This window comes from Callithrix jacchus, chromosome 6 (genome assembly GCF_049354715.1).
Source record: "Callithrix jacchus isolate 240 chromosome 6, calJac240_pri, whole genome shotgun sequence".
NCBI lineage: Eukaryota > Metazoa > Chordata > Mammalia > Primates > Cebidae > Callithrix > Callithrix jacchus.
This window is the reverse complement of record NC_133507.1, coordinates 81034315-81062058: the sequence shown is the minus strand read 5'-3', so window position 1 is coordinate 81062058 and position 27744 is coordinate 81034315. Positions and strand designations below refer to the sequence as shown.

At 37.7% G+C, this 27744-nt stretch overlaps 1 protein-coding gene across 1 annotated transcript in view; it reads right to left on the bottom strand.

The window, feature by feature from the left end:
- Positions 1-27744, bottom strand: part of LYPD6 (LY6/PLAUR domain containing 6) — a 142950-nt gene that overhangs the window by 10812 nt on the left and 104394 nt on the right. The window contains exons 2-3 of the mRNA XM_002749444.5: positions 21994-22182; positions 11302-11400 (exon numbers count right to left, since the gene is read on the bottom strand). Of these exons, the coding sequence (XP_002749490.1) occupies positions 11302-11400; positions 21994-22111 (217 nt within the window). The 5' untranslated portion in view covers positions 22112-22182. The remainder of the gene's footprint in view (positions 1-11301; positions 11401-21993; positions 22183-27744) is intronic.

The window sequence follows — 27744 nt, the reverse complement described above, 5'->3', positions numbered from 1 at the left end:
ATTTGTCTATATCTTAAAAAAAAAATCTTACTGGGATTTTGACAGAAATTGTATTAAATCTACATATCAATATATAGAGAATTGACATTTTACTATGCTGTGTTTCAATCTATGAACACAGTATTTCGATTTAAATTTTATTTTTTATTGATGTTTGTAACTTTCAGCATACAAGTCCTATACATGTTTTGCTTAGATTTACCTGTAAGTATTTAATTCTTCTGAGCAACTATAAATGGTATATTTTAAATTTAAGTGTCCACAAGTTGATTCATAGAATATATAATATGATTGAGTTCTGAATTTATCTTTATCCTATGACCTTGATGAACTCATTTATGAGTTCTAGGAATTCTCTTTAGATTTGTTAGAATTTTCTGCATAGAAATGATGTTATCTGTGAAAAAGTCATTTTTTTCCTCTTCAATCTGTATGTCTTTTATTTACTTATCTTATTGTACTGGTTAGAATCTACAAGACTACACTAAATAAAAGTAGTGAAAGCAGACATAATTACTTAGTTCTTGGTTTTAGCAGGAATGCACAGTTTTTCATCATTAAGTATAATGTTAAATGTAGGTTTTTAAAAAATTGATATTCTTTATCAAATTGAAGAATTTTCTCTCTATCCCTATTTTTTCTGAGGTTTTAATCATAAATGGTATATAATTTTGCCAATTTTTTTTACATTGATATTAATGTGATTTTCCATCATTAACCTATTAATATGAATTACATTGGTTAATTTTCAGAGATTAAACCAGCCTTGCAACTCTGGACTAAGCCCCACTTTGTCATGGTGCATACTTCTTTTTCTATGTGGTTATCTTCTATTTGCCAATATTTTGTTAAGAACTTTGGTGTCTGTATTCATAAAAAATAATTGGAATTTTGTATTTTGGTTTGTTTGTTGCTGCTGTCTTGGTCTGGTTTTGGTATCAGGGTAACTCCAGCTTCATAAAATGAATTGAGAAGTATTCTCCTTCTCTTCCATTTTCTGAAAGATTTTGTGTAGAATTGGTTTTAATTCCTCTATTAAAACTTGATAAAATTCTCCAGTAAAATTATTTGGGCCTGGAGAGTTCTTTTATGAATGTTTTAAAGTTATAAATTAAATTTTCTTAATTGTTATAAGACTAGTTCATTTATTTATTGCATTTTAGGTTTTGGGGTACATATGAAGGACATGCAAGATTGTTGCCTAGGTACACACATGGCAGTGTGATTTGCTGCCTTCCTCCCCATCACTTATATCTGGCATTTCCCCCCATTCTATCTCTCCCCAACTCCCCACCCCCACTGTCCCTCTCCTGTTTCCCCCCGACAGACCCCAGTGTGTGATGCTTCGCTCCTTGTGTCCATATTGTTCAACACCCACCTATGAGTGAGAACATGTGGTGTTTGATTTTCTGTTCTTGTGTCAGTTTGCTGAGAATGATGGTTTCCAGGTTCATCCATGTCCCTACAAAGGACACGAACTCATCTTTTTTAATGGCTGCATCATATTCCATGGTATATATGTGCCACATTTTCCCTGTCCAGTCTATCACTGATGGGCATTTGGGTTGGTTCCAGGTCTTTGCTATTGTAAACAGTGCTGCAATGAACATTCGTGTGCATGTGTCCTTATAGTAGAACGATTTATAATCCTTTGGATATATACCCAGTAATAGGATTGCTGGATCAAATGGAGTTTCTATTTCTAGGTCCTTGAGGAATTGCCACACTGTCTTCCACAATGGTTGAACTAATTTACATTGCTGTACTTTGTTTTTTTGAGTAATGGTCCATTTCACCTAAGTTGTCAAACTTATGTTTTTGAGTTGTTCATACTATCTCCTTAATGTTTTTCTCTGTTGATTTTAATTGACAAAAATTATATATATTTATGGTGCACAATGAAATGTTTTAGTATATATATTCTCACTGATTTTTATTTTTATCATTATTATTTCCTGATTTTTTGCTTAGTCTTGTTTTATTCTACTTTTGGTTTTTGCTCTTACTTTTCCACTTTCTTGTTTTCTAATCTGTCCATATAGTGCTATAAATTTCTGTCTCAGCACTGTTTTTGCTGTGTCCTACAAATTTTCATGTTTTATTTTCATTAGGTTCACTGTCTTTTTAATTCTTCCTTAGGTTTACTGTCTTTTTAATTCTTCCTTAAGACATTATCTTTGATCTGTGGATTATTTAGATGTGCATTGTTTAGTTTCCAAGTGTTTGGTGTTCTTCCTTTTATCTTTCTGTCATTGATCTCTAGTTTAATTCTACTGTGTCAGAAAACACTTTGTATGATTTCAATTATTAAAAGTTTGTTGAGGTTTGCTTTATGGCCCAGGATATAGTTTATTTTGGTATGCTTTCCATGGGCATTTGAAAACAATGTATATTCTGGTGTTGTTGGAGTGTTCTATAAATGTCAATTAGATTCTGTTGGTTAACAGGGCTGTTGAATTCTTCTGTATCTTTGCTGATTTTCTTTCTGCAGTCTATCAGTTTTTGAAAAAGTGGTGTTGAATTCTTCAACTATAATTGTAGATTTATCTATTCCTCCTTTCACTTACATTATTCTGTCACACGTATTTTTCAGCTCTGTTACTTGATGCTTATATATAGTTGAGATATACTGTTGTATTAATCTTGAGAATCAGGCTGATTCTTGGTGTCTGCATTTCCTCCAACATATAACACAGGGCCTTGCACAAAATAGCAGGCTTTTAATCTCTGATAATATCTGTATTACCAGCAGAGATGGATGGGTGGTAAGAATACATGTAACTGAGCTCTCCCATTCAAAGGTGAACCAAATTAAAACATTTTAATTTAGTTCTATAACATTTTTCCATTGCTGTATTTTAAATAATCTCATCAAATTAAAAAAAGAAATAATACTATACTTTTATCAGTAGTGCAATTTTCATATACTATCACCACTTCTCAAAATTATTTGCCAGGACTACCAAATCTATGCATTTTCTACAAAATTAAATTTCCACCCTTCAATATATATCCAACAACAGGAATAAGTCCTAGAATGCACATAGAAGAACTGTTCATTCAAACACACTGTAAAAATGTCAATTAATGACAGAATAAATGAATAAATTATGGTATCTGTTCACATAACAATGAGAATGAATGGATTACAACTAAAGCTAATGAAATAAATTAATCTCACATAATATTGAGTGAAATAAGTCAGTCACAAAAGAGTTATATTGTATAGTTCAATTTCCAGAAAGAACCTAGTAAGAGACATTGCTTAACCTACCCTGGAAATTAGGAGGGTAACTGTAAGGCCGGTTGCCTCGCCGGGAGATCTGACATGCCCATCTCTCTCCATGCCTGAAAATTACATCACCAGAATCTGCACTCCACACATGCCCACTTCTGCCCTCGGCACCAGAATCTGCACTCAACACTAAACTCTGCACTGGGCACCTAACCCGCGGTTGGAAAACCCCACCTACCTACCAATAGCAGCTTGCCCCACACACATCCTGTTTCTCCACAGCCAATCAAACGCCTTCACTCCCTATAAAACTCCATGCTCCTTTCCCTGGGACCAAGGAAACTTGTCCGGGAGTTAAATAAATTGGCATTTAATTTTCTTATGCTGACCTCAGTTTCCTCATTTTAAACTCTGCAATAAACCTTACAAGAATAACCCTTACAGTAACTATATTAGTTTCCAGGGTTGCCATAAGAAACCACAGAATGAGTGCTTAAACAAAGGTCTTCTCACCTGGAAGCTAGAAATTTTAAATAAAAATGTTGGCCATGGCTGGTTTCCTCTGAGGCCTCTCTTTGGCAGTCTTTTCCTTGAGTTTTCACATCAGCTTCCCTCAGTTCATGTCTGTGTCCCAATCTCTTTTTAGGACATTTGTCTCTTTAAGGATGCTCATTAGACTAGATCAGGGCCCACCTGAATGACCTCACTTAATTACCTTTAAAGATCCTATTTCCAAATATGGTCCCATCCTGAGGTACTAGAGCTTAGGACTTCAACATATGAATTTGAGAGCAGATGGGGGAAAACTGGGGAGGACAGGAGTCAGTCCATAACAGTGATCCGTGGTGGTAGAAAAAGTGACTGAAAACAGGCATTTAGAGAGCTTCTAAGATGCTGTCAGTTTCCTAATCAGGGTGCTGCTTATATGGAGTGTTCAATTTGTGAAAGTCATCACGCTATTTACTATTCGTCATGTATATTATACTTCAAAGTTCAGTGAAATTGAATGTGAAAGAAGAAAAGGATGAACTACAAATTGAGTTGCAGATAAACTGAATTATTTAAAACTTACCCTAATTAGGAATTACTACAGTCTCTGCTTTTAGGAATCAGATTGTTTCTTGGCTTTTCTGCTTTTATCAATTACTCTCCATAGGTCCCTTAAAAAGATGTGTTTTCTCTTCTTGTCCCAGGTAGTAAAAAATTCCTCAAGGCAGAAATTAAAAACAAATAAATGCTCATCAACCTGACTGAATTATAACTGGCTGGTCTCCTCCACTCTGAAGTCAGCACCTATTGAGGAAGCTGCCAAACAGAGACTTCCTTGTCACTTGAGGAACTTCTTGCAAAAAAAAATCACTGAAATTCAGGAGGCAATGTACTTATTACCAAGGCTAACTCCAAAAAGGCAGCTGGGAAGGTATGCAAAGATAGTGAGAATAGAAATGCCTTTATGGTGGACAGTGGTGTGGTTACAATAAAAGTGATAAGGCAGACCATCAAATGGATGCGCCCCAGCTGAGGTGACTGGACTTGTGAATTGGAGGTTAGATGTGCTTAGTGTACAAAAGAAGAAATCTTGTATAGGCTGATAGAATTAGTCTTAGAACTTTTCCAGCAAGTTTTTAACCTTAAATTCTGAGAGTTATAATGCCAGCTGAAATGACCTGGTTTATATTGTCTTACCAAGGAACAGTAGCATAAAATTAAAATAGCCAATTAAAATTTATACAACAACAATCTGTGTGAAAGCACAGGACTACCAATGCAGACTGGATTTAAAGAGCAAGGTACCAGAGAAAAGACAAGCCCCTTGAGTGGTGCCTGACATTCTATACCTGGTCTCCCCTTGATGCATTTGCTGATTCAAAAATTGCACAGGTGGAGAGGCTGAGAAACCAAGCGAAAAGCTCTGCTAAAGGGCAGAGAAGTAGGGCAGCACCTTCATCGGTCTCAAGGGGACTGGGAGCACAAGCAGGAGATCAGAGCTAGTGGGGCAGCTGCAGGAAAAAGGAGGTTCAGAGAAGTGAGACTGATAGTCTCCACACAGAATTCCAGGATGGCAGCTATTTACTTTCAGCACTTTAAAAATGTCATCTCATTAACTTCTACCTTCTATTGTTTCTGTCAATCTAGGTGTTAGCAGGATTGTGCAGCAACTGTCATTTGCATGCAGTGCTGGGGAGAGTATAAGTGGTGCAGTAATTTTACAAAACAGTTGGGCAATATCTAGTAAAGCCAATGCTTACATGCACCACACCTAGCAATCCCACTTCTGGGAAAGACCTAGCAGAAACGCATATGAACATGTGCCAAAAGACATACAGAAGAATGTTTATAGTATTAAGAAACTGGAAACAATCCAAATGTACTTAGATAATGGAATAGATGAATTTTGGCCTATTCATATAATGATCTACTCTACATCTGAGAAAACATGACGTTGCTGCTTAAGAAAACATGGAGCAATTTCATATACATGTTTGAAAGCAAGGAGTACATTCTATACAACTCCACTTATATGATGTTCAATGATAGTAGTCTCAACATTGTTACCTTTGGGGATGGAGTATAGTGACTGAGGCACCCCAGCAGTCTCTGGGGTTCTATTGCTTCATATGGGTGGAAACAGAGCAGGTTCACTTCGTAAAAATTTACAAATTGTGCACTTATGAGCTCTTCACTTTGCAGTATGTACATTAAACTTTAAAATTACTTTTAAAAAGGAAGTCTAAGACTTAGCAATATGACAGTAACATGAGAGAGATCATCTGAAAAACATCTTATGTAGCAGCCAGAAGTGTTGGATAAAATATAACCAACACTTTTTGCAAATGTATAAATGAATTCTCCAAAATGTAAAGTGTCAAGAGCCAACACTGGATAAGGTACTGATTTCTCTATCCTAGGGAAAGAATGATAAAAGATTCTCCTGTGTAATCATTATCTATTACTCCAGGGAGAAAAAAAAAAAAAAGAATGATAAAAGATAAGCCATAAGAAATTGCAAGGTGTTGGGTCCTCATGAGATTCAAGAGAGAGAATAGACTCTTGTATAAATGAAAGAAATTGGAGGGCTATATTCTAATTGTAAAATTACCTTAAAGGAAGAAAATTCCACCCTTAGGCTAAGTCAAACACAAATGCTGTCTGTCTCAGCCTGGGCTATGTCTGAAAAAAAGTCAACAATAAAGAAATCGTTCCTAAAAATTTCTAACCACGGTTTTGTCTTCAGCTGAGAATCACATTTATATTTTCTGCTTGTAGAAAGAACCATCAGGCAACTGATCTGGAAAAAGCCATCGGGGATATGTCCAGCTTTTTCTTTACTTTCCCAGCAAAGCAGTGAGCAGCAAAGAAGCTGGAACCAAAAGAATGTGTGTCCTCCAACTCAAGAATTTTCTTTTTCTGATTTTATATCAGCAATATTTTCAAATGGAGATTTTGCCTTAGAGGGAGGCATCTGTACTTCATAATTAAGAGGGAACGTAATGTCTTTGACTTCACATTTAATTCCACAGACTCTTAACCATTATACAGTTCGCTCTCTCAAGGACCTTTTCATCTTGCAGCACAGAGCAAAGTTATGGGCAAACGTTGATCCAAGCACATGACACAACTCCTGTTTTAGTTCATCAGTTCTTTCAACTGGCCCCTCATGTAATATGATTTCAAGATCCTTTTCCATTCTGGTTCACTAAATCAAGAAAATTGAACAGATTTGTAATGAGTAGCTGATGAAATTAAAGTTGTTGCAGAGGAAGTGCTCAGAGACCAAAGGTGAAATGGAAGCCAAGCAAGTATTAACAACCTGAGCCGGTTATGGAAAGCATCTTAAGTTTCCATTTCTAGGAAGGGAGTATGGTACCATGAATCTGGAAGCACCAGAGGCACAGAAAATGTAATGGAGAAGAACACACTTATATCTCACACGTTCTGAAAATAAGAGGAACACCTGAGTTAGCTGAGGTGTGTCCAGCCTTTGCCAAAAGAGTGCGATTCTAGTCAGGAGAAAGCTTTCCTGACACTTACGTGACCAAACAATAACTCACAAGTTTGAATCCCTGAATGTCAGTCGCTAAGATATACTATGTTTCTATGAACATGCATGTGACTGAGTTTAGCTTTAGAAAATTCTTGACATGCAGTGAATCCCCTAAGCAATTTTGGGTGTGCACTTATTCCATGTATGTAAGATTGAATACTTAGGCGAGATGATTTGCACTTTCAACACATTATTTTCACATCATGTGACAATTTAAACCTAGTTAACTATGTTACAGAACAAACTGAAAAACCAGGAATAACTTAGAATTTCCATAGCAGTGTCTCAGTTGCCCTTCCTAAGCCTGTTGGTGCTCCTAGAGCTGCTTCAGACTACTAAGAAACAGAAATTTAGAGTTAGCTAGTAGTGAAATACATTTTCTATCTTAACCTATTAACAAAATGGCATTATTTTCATTGTTAGAAAAATCTGAAGAAAACCTGTAGGAAAGAGTATAAGCTTCAAGGGAAATAGGGCTGGCCAATCTGGAAGTTGAGTGTGGCCTCACCCCTTCTCAGGTTACAGCTTTAATTTCCCACTCCTTACCTGATGCTCAAGACCCCACAAAAATCATCTGGTTCCACTATTTTACTTCCATAATTCTCTCATACAAACTAGTTGCTACTCCCAGGTCAGGTTTCTTCCCGTCCACTGAGCTCAACTGGGAAGTCTTGTCTCTATGCTTTTGCTCTGAGTGAGTTCCTGGAAGATGTGTTCTCTTTAACGCTTAAACCTCCCATTCCCAGTTGTAGAGCTACTGCAATCTTCCTAGCACGTAATGCTTTCGGTGGCTACCTCAGTCCCCAATAACTCGTCTTCCTGTAAACTCCCACAACGCTTAATGCCAGGTTCCACTTGGCACTTACCTTTGTCCTGCTATTTCTGACATCTGATATATTCAGATCCTATCAGCGCAACTAAACTGCCTGCTCCCTGAAAGAAGAAACCAGATTCCTATCTTTCCCTTTATAATTCCCCAAGGGGCCTGGCATAGTTGTTTTGTGTTCTGAAACTCAGTGCATGACTTTCTATTTATCCCTTTAAATTGAAGGACAAAAAGATAAAAGTAGAGGGGAAAAAAGAGAAAAGGATAAATTGTGTAGAGACCACTCTGCAATACCTTTAGGTATCTGGACTTTGAAATGATAATGACCTCAAAAGAAAGCATCAAGATGGAACTTCCTCTTTTCTCTGAGAGGCATTCAACTAGTGTTTCTGGTCACTTCCTTTTACTTTTTGACAAAGATATACTTGTATACAATGAAACATGGCCCAAAGCCTGCAGAAAATACCAGTTCACATTCCCTTTTCTTCTGCATTATCTCTGCTAAGGTACCTCAGAGCTCAGTAAGTACTAGGAGAAGCAGAGTCACATTTTGCTGTTGGAAGTTCATATGCAACTTAATTACCAATGTGAAGATATTAAGAGGTGGGGCATTTAAGGGGTGATTAAGTCATGAGCATGGAGCCCTCATGGATGGGATTGGGACCCTAATAAAAGGGCTTGAGGGAATAGGTCTGTTCCCTTCCTTCCCCCTTTTGTCTTCTGCCATGTGAGGGCACAGCGTTCCTCCCCTCCAGAAGCCGCAGTAACAAGGTGTCACCTTGAAAGCAGAGAGACAGTGCCCTTACTGAAACCTGCTGGTACCTTGATCTTGGACTTCCCAGCCCCAAGAACTGGCAAAAATAAACTTCTATCGTTTATATCTTACCCAGTCTGAGGCATTTTATGATAGCAGCACAAGTGGACTAAAACACGCTTCCCATACCCTAGGTCTGACCAGCAGGGCAACAGCTTCAAAAGCAAATCAGCCAGCCTTTCTGCCACAGGAACCAGCCCAAAGATGACTGGATATACAAAGCAAATCATCTTGGTTTTGTCTGAAGTCACTGTTTATAATGGTTCTCAAATTTGGTTGCATATTAGAACCATCTGGGAGGCTTTTAAAAATCTTATACCTAGCTGTACCATTTAATATGAATCTCTGGGAATGAATCTAGGTGTTAGTGTTTTCAAAAGTTTACCAGGTAAACTTTTGAATAGACAGCCAAGTTTGAGAAGCAGTTATTTAACCAGATACATCAGCAATGTTCATTCCGCAGTAGTAATGTTAGAAAACACTGGCCCATTTAGAAATGAGCAGTGACTACAGATGGCAATAGAACTTATTTTTGATTACTCGGATGGCTGGATATCTAGTTGGCAGTTAAGCCAATCTTTAGTGCTTCCATCTTTTTCTCTACCCTATAGGCCCCATTATCATCTCTACCTAAAAGTAAACAAGAATCGTCTAGAAATGACAACACTACATTTGCCTTTCTATTAGTGGGTAGAGGAGTTCCCTGTGGTTCTTGCCCCTGAATTTTCATTAGAATCAACTGCAATATTTAAAGTTCCAAATGCAGGGCCCTAATCTCAGAAATGCTGGTTCAATTTGTGTAGAGCTATGATTCTTAATTCATCACCTGAAAACTCTTTAGAAATGCTTATATACCATGGAATACTATGCAGCCATAAAAAACAATGAGTTCATGTCCTTCATAGGGACATGGACGAATCTGGAAACCATAATTCTCAGCAAACTGACACAGGAACAGAAAACCAAACACCACATGGTATCACTCATAGGCTGGATGCTGAACAATTAGAACACGCAGACACTGGGAGGGGAGCATCACATACTGTGGTCAGCTGTGGGGGACTAAGGGAGGGACAGCGGGGGGTGGGGAGGGATAAAGTGGGGAGAAATTCCAGATATAGGTGATGGGGGGAGGAAGGCAGCAAACCACTTGGCCATGTATGTACATCTGCAACAATCCTGCATGATCTGCACATGTACCCCAGAACCTAAATAAAAAAACAAAAGAAATGCAAATGATCAGGCCCTATCTCAGACCTGCTACATGAGAAATTTGGATGAAGAAGTGGATGAGAGCAGAAATCTGTTTTAATAAGCCCTCTGGAGAATGCTGATGCTGCTGAAGGTTGAAAACCACTGGTCTAGGCAGGGCACAGCTTTCAGTGATTTCCTTGGAAAGTTCCACTGGTGTTTCTACTGCACACCCTAGGTGGAGGCTCCAGGGTTAAAGAGTACTGGCTTGGATAGTTGACATGTGTCCTTGAATTTTGATTTCCATGCTCTCCCAGTTTCAAATCCTCCATGAGAAGCAGAATGCAATTCACTGGGTTGAGTCTGAAAACTCATATAATACTTGTGTTACGTTGAAAAATAACAGACTTGGTGTTGGTGTGTCCGAGCCTTTTTAACAACTGAATTAGATCAGCAGTGAAATCCATCTAACTATTCACTCGAATATTTGTCAATAAAATTCCCTATACTCATCATCCCTTCCCCCACTAAATAGACTTTCCACCAAAGTAAAATAGCCAGTTAACAGTGACTCTGTAGCCAAATATAACCATCTATTTTTTGATAGGATAAAAGAGAACTGATATAATGAGTATTCTTTATTTTGAAAGGGGCCTTTAGGTCAATATTCTATGCTTCAGTTCAGTGTCCCTCTCATCCTTCAAAAAAACCTTAATAGTTTAAAAATCTCAGGGATTTTATTTGTACAATGCTGACATTTAGAATTCTAAATTCTAGAGACTGCATGAAAGTCTCTGGCAAGATATATAATCAATGGAATCTTTATATGTACATCAATTCATACATTATATAAAAGAGGTTACTGTGCAATGACTAATGCCTCAAAGAGTGGCAGACAGACTGGCCGTTCTCTTGTCCTACATTTGACTGGGCCTGGGGGTAGAGGGGAAGGTATCACCTCCTCTGGAGTGCTGAAAATACTTCATGACAAAGGAAACAATCCTATTGCTCAGTTTATGTCTCTGAGAATCTTTGATAAGTTGTTGGTGTGGTACAAAAGATCTAATAGCCTTAGACAAGAGGAGCAGCTGAGATTGCAGACATGCCTCTCTTTATACATGGACCAAAGTTAAAAGAGCTGTTCACTCACGGAGAGCTAGGGGACCCCAATCAGTTTACTGAGAGTTTACCTCGAGGACAGTAGATGTCTGGAGCCCATCGGTTGCACTCATAATTGTCTGCTGCCTTTTCACAGGTGAAGCATTTAAATCCACCAGGATATGGTGTGGCTACAAAAAACAATAGAAAAGGTTAACTTTTAGACAAGGCACAGAATCCTGTGAAGTTAGACATTTTCATTAAAAATAAATTCTCAAGACAACTTAGCTGTTTCTTAAACATTCAACTACTATATGACCCAGCAGTTTTACTCTTTCTTGGGCATTTATCCCTGAGAAATGAACACTTGTATTCATGCAAAAATCTGTAAACAAATATCAATAGCAACTTTATTTGTAATAGCCCAAGACTGGAAATATCCTTAATGTCTTTCAGTAGATAAATGGTTAAACAAACCGTTGGACGTCCATACTATGGAATGTTAGTCAGCAATAAAAAGGAATGAACTATTAGTACTTCTAACAACTTGTGTGAATTTCCAGGAAATTATTTGGAGTGAATAAAGCCCATCCCAAAAGGCTATATACTGCATGGTTCCATTTATATGACATTTTTGAAATGATTAGTGGTTGTTAGGGGTTAGGGATGGCAGAGGTAGGGGGAGGGGTGGGGAGAGAGGTAGGTTTGAGGCCTGGAGGAGGGACTCTTGTGCTACTGAAACTCTTAAGAGTCTCGACTGTGGTGGAGGATACACAAACGTACACATGATAAAATTAAGTAGAACTAAACACACATACAAACACACAAAGTAAAACTAGGGAAATCAGAAGGACATTAGAATGACATTGGTAGATTGATTGTATCAATATTAATATGTTGGTAGTGATATTATGCTATATATATATATATTTTTTTTTTTTGAGTTTTGCTCTTTTTGCCCAGGCTGGGGTGTGTTGGTACAATCTTGGCTCACGGCAACCTCCACCTCCCAGGTTCAAGTGAGTCTCCTGCTTCAGCCTCCCAAGAAGCTAGGATTATAGGCATGCGGCACCACACCTGTCTAATTTTGTATTTTGAATAGAGATGGGGTTTCACCACGTTCACCAGGCTGGTCTTGAACTCCTGATTTCAGGTGATCCACCTGCCTTAGCTTCCCAAAGTGCTGGAATTACAGACATGAGCCACCACACCCAGCCTATGCTATAGTTTTTCAAAATGTCACCATTGGGATAAACCGGATAATGGATCTCACTGTATTTGAGTTATATCTTGAACTCCTGGCCTCAAGGGATTCTTCAGCATTGGCCTCCCAAAGTGCTGGGATTATAGGCATGAACTACCACACCTAGCCTCACTGTACTATGTCCTAAAATTGCATATGACTTTAAAATTATCTCAATGAAATTTTTAATTAAAAAATGCATTCTCTGGATTTCTAGTAATTTATGTCAACTTTTATACATATGTTAACATGCAAATAAAAATATTGGGTTGAGTCATCACAAAATTTCCCGATGTTTGACCATTTCAATCTACAAAAGTGACAAATTCTCTGGTTCACTGTATCATTTTTATCTGTTCAGATATGATGTTGTTATGAATCCCCGGAGATGCTTAGCATCAGCTAAGAGAATAGGTCTTCATTGCTAAAATATGTGCTGCCCATGCAGCGGTGACCTTCTCCAGGTGCCTTTTGGACCCAGGCCCATAGGAGCTGGATGCTGATGGGACGTGAGAATGAGGCATCAGAGGCTAGGCACCAGCTCTAACCTGAGGACTAGGCCATTCCAGGAAGCCCCACTTTTCTCTTCCCACAGCTCCCACTGGTGTGTTTCCTCTTCCTGCCTTCAGAAGGAACTCTCCTCCAAGTGTTTGTATTCTTCACCTATAAGCTTAGGTGTGGAGGGTCACATGAGAGTCATGCTCTGGAGATTGTCAGAGGCACCCAGGGCCTTCTCTTTACAAAAAAGATGAGGATCACTGAGGAATGTCAGGCCCAGCTGTTCTTTGTCCTTATCACTGATGTGCATTTAATTGCTTCTTGGCTCTAATCGTTTGCTTGCTTCACTACTTAAAGTTTTGCCTTTCATAAACAAAACTTGTTTTTTTTTTTAATTTGTAAAATTACCTGGCCTATTTGAAAGCTGCAAACACTCAAACACTTCATCCGCAGGAGCCAACTGTTCTCCCTAGCAGATGGCTGAGCCTGCATATCCCACTGGCGGAAATAATCATCTCAGGGTAAATTGCTCTGCACACATGGAACCAATTAGGTATGTTATCAAAAATAAATGAAGGAAAAGGCAGCGGCTTAAGGCCAGAATGAGGGACCAGATATCACTTTGATTTTCACCTTGCCAAGAATAGCTGCCCATCCATGTACTTGCTTGCAATACTTTACAGAGCTGACTGTGACAATATCAAATAATGTATCATGATCAAAAGTCATAAAATGTCTAAAAGAGACAAGTAACCAGAACTTTTTATGGGCCTATTTGTCATCTAGATGATTAAAGAACCTTTCTTAGTCTCTAAGTCTCTCCATGTAATTAGTAACTTAAATTCATAAACAAAATGAAGACAAAAGTGCATAGATCATTTTACAAAATAATGGAAAGCAGCTTACAAGGCATCCAACCACTCCATTGTCATGAGGAAATTTTAAAAGGAAAATGTCATATAATTGTGATAAAGAGAAGTGAAGTGTTTTGTAAACTATGAACAAATCCTTTTTATATCTTCACATTACCCACCTATAGAAAAATGGGTTACATTTGAATTGAAAGGTTATATTTAGGCAAGTGCAGGGAAACCTTGTTGTATCACACTTCATTTTAGCATACTTTGCAGATACTGTATTTTTTACAAATTGAAGTTTTGTGACAATCCTTCATTGAGAAAGTCTATCAGTGCCATTTTCCCAATTGCACGTGCTCACTTCATGTCTGTGTCACATTTTGGAAATGCTTGCGATATGTCAAAATTTTTCATTATTTTTGTATCTGGATGTTGACTTTTGATTAGTAATCTCTGAAATACTATTATAATTGTTTGAGGGCACCACAAACTGCACCCACATAAAATAGTGAACTGAATACATGTGTATGTATTGACTGCTCATCAACCTGCCATTCCTCTCTCCCCGCTTCCCTGCCCCAGACCTCTGTATTCCCTGAGACACAACAATACTGAAATTAGGCCAATTAATGACCCTACAAATTCCTCTAAGTGTTCAGGTGAAAGGAAGAATAACACAGCTTTCACTTTAAACCAAAACCTAGAAATGCTTAAGATTGGTGAGAAATACATGTTGAAAGCCGAGACAGGCTGAAAGCTAGGCCTCTTGTGCCAGTTAGCCAACTTGTAAATGTAACGGAAAGGTTCTTTAAGGAAGTTAAAAGTGGTACTTCAATGAATACATGAATGTTAAGAATGTAGAACAGTATTTTTTTCAGTGTAAACAAAACAGCCTTATACTGGAAGTAGATGACATCTAGGACTTTCACAGCTAGAGAGGAAAAGTCAATGCCTGGCTCCAAAGGACCAGGCTGATTCTTTTATTAGATGCTAATGCAACTGGTGACTTTTAAATTGAAGCCAATGCTGATTTGCCATTCTTAATATCTTTGGGACTTTAAGAATTATGTTAAATGTACTCTGCCTGTGCTCTCTAAATGGAACAACAAAACCTGGATGACAGCACATTTATTTACAGAATGGTCTACTGAATATTGTAAGCCCCCTGTTGAGATCTACTGCTCAAAAAAAAATTCTTTCAAAATACTATTGCTCATTGGCAATACACCTGTTCACTCAAGACCTCTGATGGAGATCTACAAGGAAATTAATGTTGTTTTCATGCCTGGGAACCCAACATCCATTCTGTAGCTGATAGATCAAGAGGTCACTTTGACTTTTAAGTTTTATTATTTAAGAAATATATTTGTAAGCCTATAGCTGCCATAGGTCATGATACCAGTGATGAATCTGAGCAAAGAAAATTTAAAAACCTTCTAGAAAGGATTAATGATCTAGATGACATTAAGGAAATTTGTGATACATAGGAGGAGGTCAAAATATCAACATTAACAGCAGTTTGGAAATACTGATTCCAACCATCACAGATGACTTTGATTTCAGCAGAGAAAGTAACTGCAGATGTGGTGGACACAGCAAGAGAACTAGAATTAGAAGTGGAGCCTGAAAAGGTGACTGAATTGCTGCAATCTTATGATAAAAGTTACATGAATGAGAAGTAGGCTTCTTAAGAATGAGCAAAGAAAGCAGTTTCTTGAGATGAAATCTACTCCTGGAGAAGATGCCAGAACACTGTTGAAATGATAAACGATTTGGAACATCATAGTACTGTCCATAAAACAGTGGCAGGGTTTTGAGAGGATTAATTCCAATTTTGAAAAGTTCTGCTCCGAGTAGAATGCTGTCAAACAGCATCACATGCTACAGATCAATCTTTTGTGAAGGGCAGAATCAGCTGATGTGGTAAACTTTGTTGTTTGATTTTTCAAAATTGCCACAGCTACCCCAGTCTTCAGCAACCACCACCTGATCATTCAACAGCCATCAACATCAAGGCAAGACCCTCCACCAGCAAAACGACTGTAACTCACTAAAGACTCACATTATCCTTAGCACTTTTAGCAATAAAATCTTTTTAAATGAAGATATGTACATTGTTGGCTGAGCACGGTGGCCAACAATGTAATTTCATTGATTACAGGCCAATGCCTGTAATCTCAGCACTTGGGGAGGCCGAGTCAGATAGATAGCTTGAGCTCACGAGTTCAAGACCAGCCTGAGCAACATGGGGAAATCCTGTCTCTACTAAAAATACAAAAATTAGCCAGGTGTGGTGGCACACACCTGTGGTCCCAGCTACTTAGGAGGCTGAGGTGGGAGGATTGCTTGAGCCCAGGAGGCAGAGGTTGCAGTAAACGGAGATTGTGCCACTGCACTCCATCCTGAGCCACAGAGCCAGAACCTGCCTCAAAACAAACAAACAAAAAGAGACGTACATTGGTTTTTAGACACAATGCTATTCCATACTTAATAGACTATGGTATAGTGTAAATATAACTTTTATATGCACAAGGAGACCAAAAAATTTGTGTAAGTCTATTGTGATAACTGCTTTGTTGTGGTGGTCTGGAACTGATCCTGCAATAATCTGTAAGGTATTCCTGTACAGGTCTGAAGAATTAAAAAAAAAAAAATGGCTCTCAAGCTCCAAAGCCATGTAATACTCTTGCAGATATTATAATTAATCATATAAAATATTTTAGGAAATTGTCCTGAATGAATACATTTAAAAAGTTTCCCCATCAAATTTCAAGTATTATATAAACAACTTTCAAAGACTGGACTTTAAAATAGCTTGTAAAATTTGAAGTGGAATGATCAAAGTAGACATTTTGGAAAAAAAAAAAAGATATAAAGCATTTGTCAAAGAATAGCATTTCTCAAAAAAATGATCATCATATTCCAAGGTTTATGACTGCAAGCTACCCGGACCACTTCAGTTTGCATGATTAATTCACTGGGGCATCCAGTTTTATCTGTCTGTCACTGCAGCCAGTAAAATTTTGGCTGGAATACTGAATTAGTTATTCCTGGATACTTTCCCATCAAAGAGATAAATTAAGAACTCTGAATGAAAATTGGCAATCCAACTACTCCAAGAACAAACTTATTGAGACCCTAACACTAATAAGTTGTAGTGTTCTTAAATTTGAATTATTTAATAGACTTTTCAAAATGATCTTTTGTGAGACAAGTGACAGACTAAATTAAACAATTATTCCTTACATAAGCAGGCCTAGATTCTGAAATTAACCCAAAGTATATTGAAATTTAAACAGGAATGGGAACTAAAGTACTATGGCAGCAAAATGAAGTTTTGGTTAAATTCGTTTATCTTTGAGTTTGTCAGCACATATCACTGGCAATTAACCCAATTATCTCATTTTTGGTGAGTTTGTTTTTAAGATCTACAGCTCCATATCTGTGCACATTCTCAATGGCTACTTTAATATTTGCTTATAGGAACTTTCATCGACTTCTTGGCAGGTAATACTGATTTGTCATTAATCAGGGTGTGATTATTCACTAATTCTGCAAACATACTGCTTTAAGTGGATAATTAAAGTATAATACCAAGTAAATGATTAAATTCTTCCCTCTTGAGATATTTTGCCAAAAATAGGGTCTACAGACGAACAACAATCTCCAGTAACTTGCTAATTGATACTGCATCTGATAAAGAGGGTTTTTTTTTTTTTAAAAAAAAAAGAACGGAAAGAGGTTCCTAAGAGATGTGCTATTTGCTTCTTTGTTACTTCAAAGCATTATAGAGCAAGCAGAGTTTCAAATTGTTGTAGCCCCAGCTGTGAATGAATCTAATTTGGCTCTTGATCACAGAGTTAATAAGCTCAGTACTCTCTATTTCAGGGCATAAGTCCTTGGTCCCTTAAGAGAAGGTGATTGTAAAGAAAAAAAGAAACGCCAAAGTGCCCAGTTACTTCCTGTAAAATAATCTGTCCATTAACTCTTGTGATCAGCCATAGTTCAACCGACCATAATTCATTTGTACAGTATCAGAAAAGATTTAGTCTTTGTTTCCATCTCTTGCAACTTTTGCCTAGACAAAGGCCTTCAGTTACCAAAACTGTGGTGAGAACAGGCTTGTTTTGAAAGGTATGCTGATGTGTAAGGCATCCAAACATTTTTCTATTCTTACCAAATTAACTTCCATTGTTTTTGAAAACTGGACACAAATATAAAAATTATTGAAAACTGGACACAAATATAAAAATTCTAGAAATCTGATAAATGTATCTTTTCTCAGTCCACTTGGCAACAAAATATTGTAAGTATAGGTTTAATATGAACATAATTCTGATAGAAATAAATAATATTATCTGGTCCTGTCCTAGAAAGTCCTCTTATTCTCTAAAACTTAAGTAGTATAGTCTGAACAAACTTATTTGGCTCTCTACGTGGGCACAAACAAGCCCCCACAGGAATACAGCTCTTCGCTGCACACGATTAAGGAAAGATTCAAAACGTGCAACCAGAGGAAAACTGGATATTCTTAAGAAAGGTTTCTTTCTATTTTAAGGAAAGAAATGGAGGCCAAGAATAGGTTGCAGCCACTTAGTATACTAATCTCTGCTATCTCTTATGATATCTGACTACCAAATAAGCAGCTCCATTTCTCTTAATAGTAACTCTTGTTTTGAAAGTTTTTATTTGATTTGGTATTTTAATCGTAGGCCGGGAAGAAATTCATTTTCACATAAAAAAAGCAAAGAAAAACTCAACAAAATCATACCAGGATTATAGAAAAGAATGTTATTGAGGACAGTGCTTCAGATTTGAACGCCATAAAGTTTCTCCCTTTTAAATATTCAGAAACTTCAAAGATTAGGAAACCAGAGAGCAAAAAAGATAGTCATGGGAGGCTGAATTTTCCCAACCTGGGTTCCAATCTCTCCCCAGTTAGTATAATTGATGGCTCTTCTGGGCATCTGAATGAGAAATAAGCTTCTGTTCGTCTGGTACAGAAAATGTGTGTGTTTTCTCACACCTCCAGCGTCACTACGTTTCTCCTTCAGCAGGTTCCAAGCTTCATGTTACATATTGTAACATTAATGAAAAGTGGCTCACTCACTGACCCAAAGAACCCTATTTGTGCCTTGATCTACAAAGTGAGGAGACTATGTAAATAATTCAAAATCAAACTAATCCCATACTTCCCTCATTTTTTATGGTCTATGTTCAACAGATATCTGTTTATTTGTAGAAGCTACATCTTAATATGGTCTTATGCTCAAGGGCAGAGAAGCATGCCATCTAAAAAATCAAAATGTGAAAACACACACCACAACTCCTAGAATAGTTCAAAGAAATGAGAAGCTAATGCTGATTTAAAAGTGAACAGAATAAAAGTTTTGGCCAAGTAGAAGCCATTCATAGTAACTTCACTCTAACAAAAATTTATACAGTACTCCCATCATAAGTTATGGAGGGAGACTCTAAAGAGAACTTGGACCCTGGTCTGCTGGTTAATCATCTATTTATAATCTCACTTAGGAACGACTTCTATCCTTCTTCGAGTTTCAAAACCATATCAGAAAACCTCACCGATAGTTCTTTCTTTTACTTTTATTTGCATTTGTTTTATTTTGCATTCATTCCCATGCCATACGTTTCTGTTTATTCAGTTTCTTCTGGGATTTCTTTTCTTCTGTGCAACCTCCTATTCTGGTTTAGAAACAATTTGATTCTTTTCAGTAAGGGTCACCAGGGAGCTGGTTCAGCAGTGCATCTTGGATGCCCTGCTTACCTGGATAGGCCCAAAGACCAGTGAATCTACATCTAAACCCTTAAGTAGCAGCATAACTCTCTGCATTTCAAAGCATGTGCAGCAAAAAATCAGCATTCTTTTCAGGCCACTGATCCTGTGTTCAGCCTCACTGTTTGGCCTGGGCACACCTACCAACTCCACCATTGTGATGTTAGAATGAGACGTTATTTCTGTAAAAGTGACATCTTTCAGACAACTTAGTAGGTTTTTGTACATGCATACATTTGATAGCCTAGGCAGTTTCACAAATGTTCTTAAAGTGAACATGAAGATTTGAACCCTGATTTGCATGATTTGGTTTTCTGGGTCAAGTCAGTAGTGAATTATTTTTACAGATCATCTCAGGCCAGTGAGAGGAAGAGGAAGCCCCACTAATTCTTTACATATGGCGGGTTTCTTCTAATCAGGCCATGGCTTTATTTAATTAACAACTGTCATATGAGCCGAACTTTTCCATCGACTTCTCAAGAGCAGGAGTGATTTCCCTCTGGTTGCAATACTCAGCCTTCAAGACCTCCTTCTGAAATTGGCTTTCCAAATAGGGGACCACCACACTGGGCACTAACCCGCCATACTACTGAGGCAGGAGTGGTGTGTGTGTTGTTTGCTTAAATCTAATCACCTTAATTCTGCTTCCCACTCTGTGTACAATCACGGCTTCCATGTAGGTCTGGTGTGGACCTATTTTGCAGCCCAGTAACTTCTGTGTCTGTCACTGAATTTGGGAAAGAACCATACTGAAGCTGAAAAATCTGGCAATCAACCCTAAAGACAGAAATCCAGGTTTTTGCTTTATCAAGTCTAATAAAGTAGCATGCCTGTTTGGAGAAAAGATCAAAATGCAATCTAAAAAACAGAACAAATATTAAACCACATTCTTTTCATGCATATTATTAAAATAAAAAGCCCCACAAAACAAATGGCTAGATGAGTCTTCCATACCATTAATCAGTGGGCACCTGACCATATTGGTGAGAGGGTACAGAGACAATAGAAATCTAAAGTTATTTGCTGCCTATTAAAAGTATATTGGAGTTATACAATACTGGAGCAGTGTATTCTCAGCACTACCAGTTTACTGCTAAGCCAATGACAGTAACAAGAATAATGTAAACAACCATTTGATTCCCAGATGTGGTATAGGCCTAGTGTTTTACAGATATGATTTCTGCTCTACAAAATAATGTTTCAGAGTATGTATTATATTACTTTGTCACTTTAGAAATGACAAAATTAACACAAAAAATTCTCCTAACATTGAGTACTTCCTATGTCTTACTCAGTGCTAAGTGCTTCACATGCATTTTTAATTTAATCTTCACAATGATAGGGAATTTATTTCAAGTCAAAAGGCCACAAAGCAGCCGAGTTAGTTGCTGACCCAAGGTCAGGTGGACTCCAAGCCCCAGGGCAGTCTGCATACCACCTCTCAGCTAACCCAGAGCATGTAGACATTAAATATTCCAACACCTGGATTGAAGGAGTCTACATGGCTGCTTCCACTTTGTACACTATGCAATCCTCAAAAGCAAGGACTGTGTTTGATTTGCCTTTATGTTTTCATGCCTATCACAATCCTTGACATACCGTGAACACTCAAACAATATTTGTTGAGCAGAGCATTTCAAAAGAGTAATGCACCTTGGGGTAAAAGCTGAAGGTCAGAATATACACAATACATCCAGCTCTCACCTCAACAGGGGCAATACAAGAGGATTCATACAAAGAGACACAATAAATACAAAGATAGAGACCGAAGGAGGAAGTCAAACTGCTGTTTCCTAAAGTGTGATCCTTAGAATATCTGTGGCAGAAGTACTTGAAGTTCTTGCTGAAAGCAAAAATCCAGAGGTACAGCCTGAGATATATGCAAATCAGAAATTCTGGGGCAGGGATCTGGGCATCTATGTTATCATGCACTCCCTAGATAATTCTTAAACACAGGCAGCCAAAAGGAGGCACAAAGCATCGGAAGCTGTGGGAGGAAATTATGCTGAAACTGAGAATTAGATGCACAAAGAGGAAGACAAGCTATTATCTTACCTATAAAGGATTGATCTTTTTCAAACAATCCTCCTTCTAGGATATGGTGGTTCACTTTAATAGCTGATTTAGGGCTGGCATGAGTACAAGGGAAGAGTGTTCAGAATCAGAGTGATTATGTAGAAAACAGAAAACAAGCCCAATAATTTGCCTTAAAACAACAACAGAAAAAACTTCCTGTGAAAAGGTGAAAGTAAAGCATAAAATTTCTTTTGTAAATTAAAATTAAATCACTGGAGGTTTTCACTGCACTGAAGGATGCCTTCTCCTGGCTAGTTTTCGAACCAGTTCTTATTGAAATAAAGTGGTATTTCTGCAGCAAAGAGAACAGTCTTACTTGAAGGGTGGAGGTAGATAATGTCTTTCACTGTGAAGTCCCGTGACTGAGCAGCTTTCAGACAATCTGCCAGCAGGCTCAGGAGCAGGAGCCAGGCCAGAGCAAGGCCAGGTTCCATGGCAGACCGAAGTGTCACTCATACAGAGGGCCTGGGAGCGGGCACTCAGGACGATGGGAGAGAACTTGCACCTGAAAAATGAAGAAAGAATCATCTCAGGAGGCTTGGCTGAGCTTCCATGCTGATGAAATGGGATGGGGAGAAACAGGGAGCTTAGGACACAAGGAAGTGGGTAGACATGGTGAGAAACTTTATCAACAGTAATTTTAGAGCACTTAGAACATTTCGGCCCAGATCTAGTCTTAATCAGGTTGCTAAAGCTCCCCTGGTAGCCGTCCCCTCTGATATCTAGCATAGATGGTATCAAGAGAGACTGAATTTTAATGAAATCCAGATATTTTTTGCCAGGAGGCCAGGGGATGGCTGCCAGAGTACAATAAAGAAGTCAGGAGGAAAAGCTCAGAAGCATTTCCCCGAGAATGGTGCAGGTCAGGCAGGGAGTGCAGCTGTACTGGGCCACAGTGTCCATGCAAACCTGTACAGGGCAGACTTTCAGATTTGGGAAAACAAATAAATACAGGAAAGCTGACCTCTCCAAAATTAAAAAGTGCCTCCATAACACAAAGCCTCTTTAACGTAACTAATATTTGTTGGCCAGGTACTACTGAAGTCCTTTATGTATATCCATTGATTCTCCCAGCAACCCTATGAGGTAGGCACTATTATTAACCGATTTTGAGTAAACTGGGGCTCAGCTAATAAGGAGCAGAGCCCAGGCAGTGTGGCTTTGGAGTCTGCATTTTTAAACCCTAGGCAATTCTGTGTTCTTCTTAAGACTGACTTAAGATGTATTTAAAAATTGATAATACCGTGTTATTGCTATAGCATTAAGTGATTATCTATTCCGTCCTTTATTCTGATTGTTCTTTTCACTCAAAATTGAGGAAAATACAAATCTGTAATAAGGCTGAATTGCTCTGTTTACTGGGAATGCAGAGATCTGTCTTAATTTTTATATAGGTCCTATTCTCTTGCCATCTTCATAGTTTCCTACAAAATTTATTCTTCATGTTCTCCTATTTTTCCAAGTACCATTATCTCTGTTGCTCCGCAAGGAATCAACGTTAGATATTCATGTTATTTTAACCTAGCTGAAAGCCAACTATTTTGATATTTTGTTTAATATAAATATTCAACAAGATTTTTTAAATAGCCTAACAAAAGAATTCCAAAATTACTTTGTAAAAACGCAGAGGCAAGGAAATATATTATGAAACAGAAACTCAGTAGAGAAAATCAATATGACCCAATGAGATTTAGAATATACTACAAAGCAAAATTAATCAAAACACAATGATAAAAAGTGTAAAAATGAATTTAGAAAACAGAACACTCTAAGGAGCCCAGAAATAGACCCAACTGTTTATATGGTGCATGCAATTGTTCAAAATTATAGAATGGGAAAATATTAAATGAATAGTATTATAACTTTAAGTTTTCAAAAATAATTGAAACCATAAAATACATAACATGCTAAATTACTACCAGATGTGCTGATCATTCTTTACTTGGCAAATCGTTAGAAAACAGAATAGAGCTCTCTTATCACTTGATCAGCTTGATAACTAACACCAACCTTGCTAATTTCATGCTCACTATGCCATCTTCTGTTTACAATTTGATTCCCCAAGCAAACCTGGCATTCAGGAAGAGAATGGGCTGCTCAGTCACTTAATAAATGTGACTGCCAGGCATTGCGCTGGGCACTTAGTTGAACAATATGATGAAAAAACAAATATCCATGGTATCTCTCCCTTGCAAGTTAGCAGCCAAGTGACAGAGCAAACATCACTTCCTCTTGAATGAATGCAATAGTGCTTCTTTTCACATCCATTCTGGCTTTTCTCTGCCAACATGGTGAGGTTGGTAAGGTGAGGCTGCACATCAGGGACAGGTCTGCACAGCACCCCAGAGACCTGGCGGCACAATGGCCAATACCCTCATCTCCCAACCTGTAGCAGGGTTCAGTTTGAGAGTCAGAGATCAAAATGGCATGAACATTATATGTATAACTGTAAACATAAATGTGTAAACAATACACACAGACGAAAGACTGGAGAGGAAAATACAAAATTAAAATAGTAAAGACATGGTGTATGAGTTAGTCCAGGCTGCCATAATAAAATACCATAGACTGGAAGGCTTATACAACAGAGATTCCTCACAGTTCTGGAAGCTAGGAAGTCCAAGATCAAGTTGTCAGCAGGGCTGGTGTCTCCTGAGGTCTCTCTTCTTCGAATGCTGATGGCTTTGCCCTGCATGCACAGCCCTGGTATCACTTCCTCTACTCATAAGAACCCAGTCTGATTGGATGAGGGTCTCAGCTTTATGGCCTCATTTAGCCTTAATTACCTCCTTAAAGGCTCTATCTCCAAATACAGTCACATTCCAAGGTACCAGGGGTTAGGCTTCTATGTATGAATTTTGGGGGCACACATTTCAGTTCATTTCAGGTGATAGGGGACTGAAAGCAGGCTCATAGCATAAAACTAGGGACTGGAGTACAACACTCTGCTCATAGAATCTAAACAGAAACCCAAATGGCCAAAAAACCCAAATGGCTACAATTGGTGCTTAAACCTTTGATCATTTTCTCATGAGGCACCCAGCTCAAAACAAGCAGGGTGTCTCATGAGAAAATGGTCAAAGTTCCTGCTTTGCAGCCAGGAACTAAATCAAGTCCCCCACAGCTTTCCTGACTGTATGGCAATATCTCCATTGGAAAGAAAATTTACTTGTATAAAAGATGCTGATGGAGGTCAGGAGCACATTGCCTTGTATCCCCTTCCAAGGCTGTGTCCGGTATGTGCACAGGGTGGTGGATCATCATGGATAAAGTTAAAGGGACTATTTCATTGAGTACAAGAGATCCACCTCTACTCATTAGAGGAAAGAGCCAGCTGAATTCTTTAGGACTGATTTGTTTAGCACAAGTTTTCAAATTTGGGAGATTCAAATAATTTTTTAACCATGAATTTCATGTGTTTAATGATAAATTTCCAAATTCTTAAAGTAGTTGAATCTTAATTCTCCCAACACAATTTACTAGTGAAATTGTTTCTTTGGGAAAAAAAGAGTATGTCTTTTCTAGGTTTATGTATAATTAGAAAAAGGACTGAAAGGATAGACACCAAAATAATGTAGCATTTAAGGAGTGTTTTAATATTAATTTACATGTTCAAAATATTTAAATGATCATACATTATTTTATAAAGAGAAAAAAAGTTTTTAATAACATTTTTCAAAGAATGAGTTTGAATTTTACTTTTTATGCACAAGTTAGTTAGCTTTTCTCCTAAAACCTGAATGAATATAGGTTTAATGAAAAGTTAGCTTTTCCCCTAAAACCTGAATGAATATAACCTGAAAATAGTCATATGTATTCTAAAATAATAGATTCAATATGAAACAAAATGTTTTCTCTTCTCATCTCTTACCATGACCTTCCCTGGTGTCCTAACACTATATGAAAGATGCAAGCCTAAGGCAATGAGGGAAAAGGGGAAAAGAGAGATGGAAGTGAAACTAGAAAACAGGAGGCAATGTGCGTGCAGGGTACTATGCTGCTCACTGCCTCAAATGATGCCAACAAGGTAGAAGGTTAAGAGGAAGGCCTGCACCTCAGTGTAGCCGGTGTAAGGAGAAAGGCAGAAGTCATTTGCCTGGTTCCTTCCTGCTTGGCTCTCATTGATCAAGTTTCGCTCCACAAAGAACTCCCTCCTTCCCCTACACTTCAGCAGCCAGAGTGGAGGGCCAAAACCCAGTGTGGATGGACCTCTGATCAGGAAACAGAAAGAAAGCACCTGGTACAGAAATCTGAGGTTTATTTTATTGTATGAACAAACTATGCTTATCCATTATCAGATGATAGACGTTGAATGATTTTCACTTTTTGGCTATTATGAATACTGCTGCTGTTAACATTCATGTACACGTTTGTATGCGTTCCTACATAATTTTTTTGTGTATATATGCAGGAATGGAACTGCTGGGTCTTATGGTCTTATGTTTTACTTTTGGAGAAACTGCCAAACAGTTTTCCACTGAAGCTGCACCATTTTACATTCCCATCAGTAATACATGTGTTCCAATTTCCCCACATCTGCACCAACACTTCTTTTCTTTTCTTTTTTTAAAAATTATAGCCATCCTAGTTACTGTGAAGTATATCTCACTGTAGTTCTGACTTGTATTTCTCAAGCAACTAGTGATGCTGAACATCTTTTCATGTGCTTATTGGCCATTTGTGTGTCTTTTTTAGAGTGATGTCTATTCAAATCCTTTGCCCAATATTTTGCCCAAATATTGTGTAAATATTTTTGAATTGTAAGAGTTCTATATTCTGGATTCTAGATCCTTTTCAGATAAATGATTTGCAAATATCCTCTCCCATTCTGTGTTGTCTTTTACTTTCTTGATGGAGTCCTTTGATCCACAAAAGTTTTTAATTTTGATGAAGCTCACACATTGTTTTTTATAAACATGAATTTGTTCCCTTATAAAAGTCAAGACCAACACAGAACTAAAAAAATGCAGACAATGCACAGTAAAAAAAACCTGTCTACTTTATAGTAGACAAACCTGTATTTTCCACCTCTCTTTTCCATGAGAAAAATAGGACGGGCAGGACTGTTTATTCATATCACCAACTGTTTACATTCCTGTAGTAAATCATGAAGCACCATTCACTCTATTAGTATTTTCTAGGAATTGAAAAATGAAAGATGAGTGACATGTATTCACAATTAGCCTAACAGCTACTGAAATACGAGCTCTACTGAGGGGATGTATCTTTTCCTCACAGATTCTCAGTAGCTGATGGAGCTTTAATCCACAAACCTCACAAATGTGATGCTGGACATGTTCAGATGATATTAAGTCTTTCCCGGGACTTTGATGCTCCTCTACAGAATTTGCAGTGCCTTTGGACTGTTTTAGAGATTTAGAAAAGACATTCTGTTTCCATTTTATGATTTTGCTGTTTGAATATGCACCGCAGATCCCATCCCTGAATACGGTTCTCTTTATGAAGAAGTACACTCTCATTTTCACAGCTCTGTGACCTTTCATTTGTTATTTATGAGCTTTTGCAAATCTAATACCACTCTGACAGATTTAATTTGTGCCCTAAATTACCTTTGCATGAGTTACTCCACTGCTGGTTTTATTCCAATGGATTATTTGCTACATTCCGAAACAGAAAAAAAAATTAATTCAAGATCTATTGGATTTCTTCCACTAGGGAGAAAGTTGAGAAGAGTTCATTCTGAATCTTTACTCTGCGGATGTTACTAGACAATATAAAGGAGGATTTCTACATCAGTCAGAGGCAAAGTGCTAGGACCACAACCCAGGTCAAGTTTTACAAGTCTACACCCTAATTACTATTTCATGCACAGTTTATAAAATAAGATACTTCCATTTAAACTGGTCACTAGAAGAAAATTAAGCATTGTGGAAGCTATCTTAAGAACCAAGTACTAAATTACCAAATCTGAGGACTAAGTCAATATTAGTTTGCAATTGCAAAGTGGCGAACAAATACACATCTAAATATGTTTCAATGCTACTCAAACTGAAATTAAAAAATTCCTAATACAAGACCAGAATGGAATTCTGAAGCCTAAAAGATC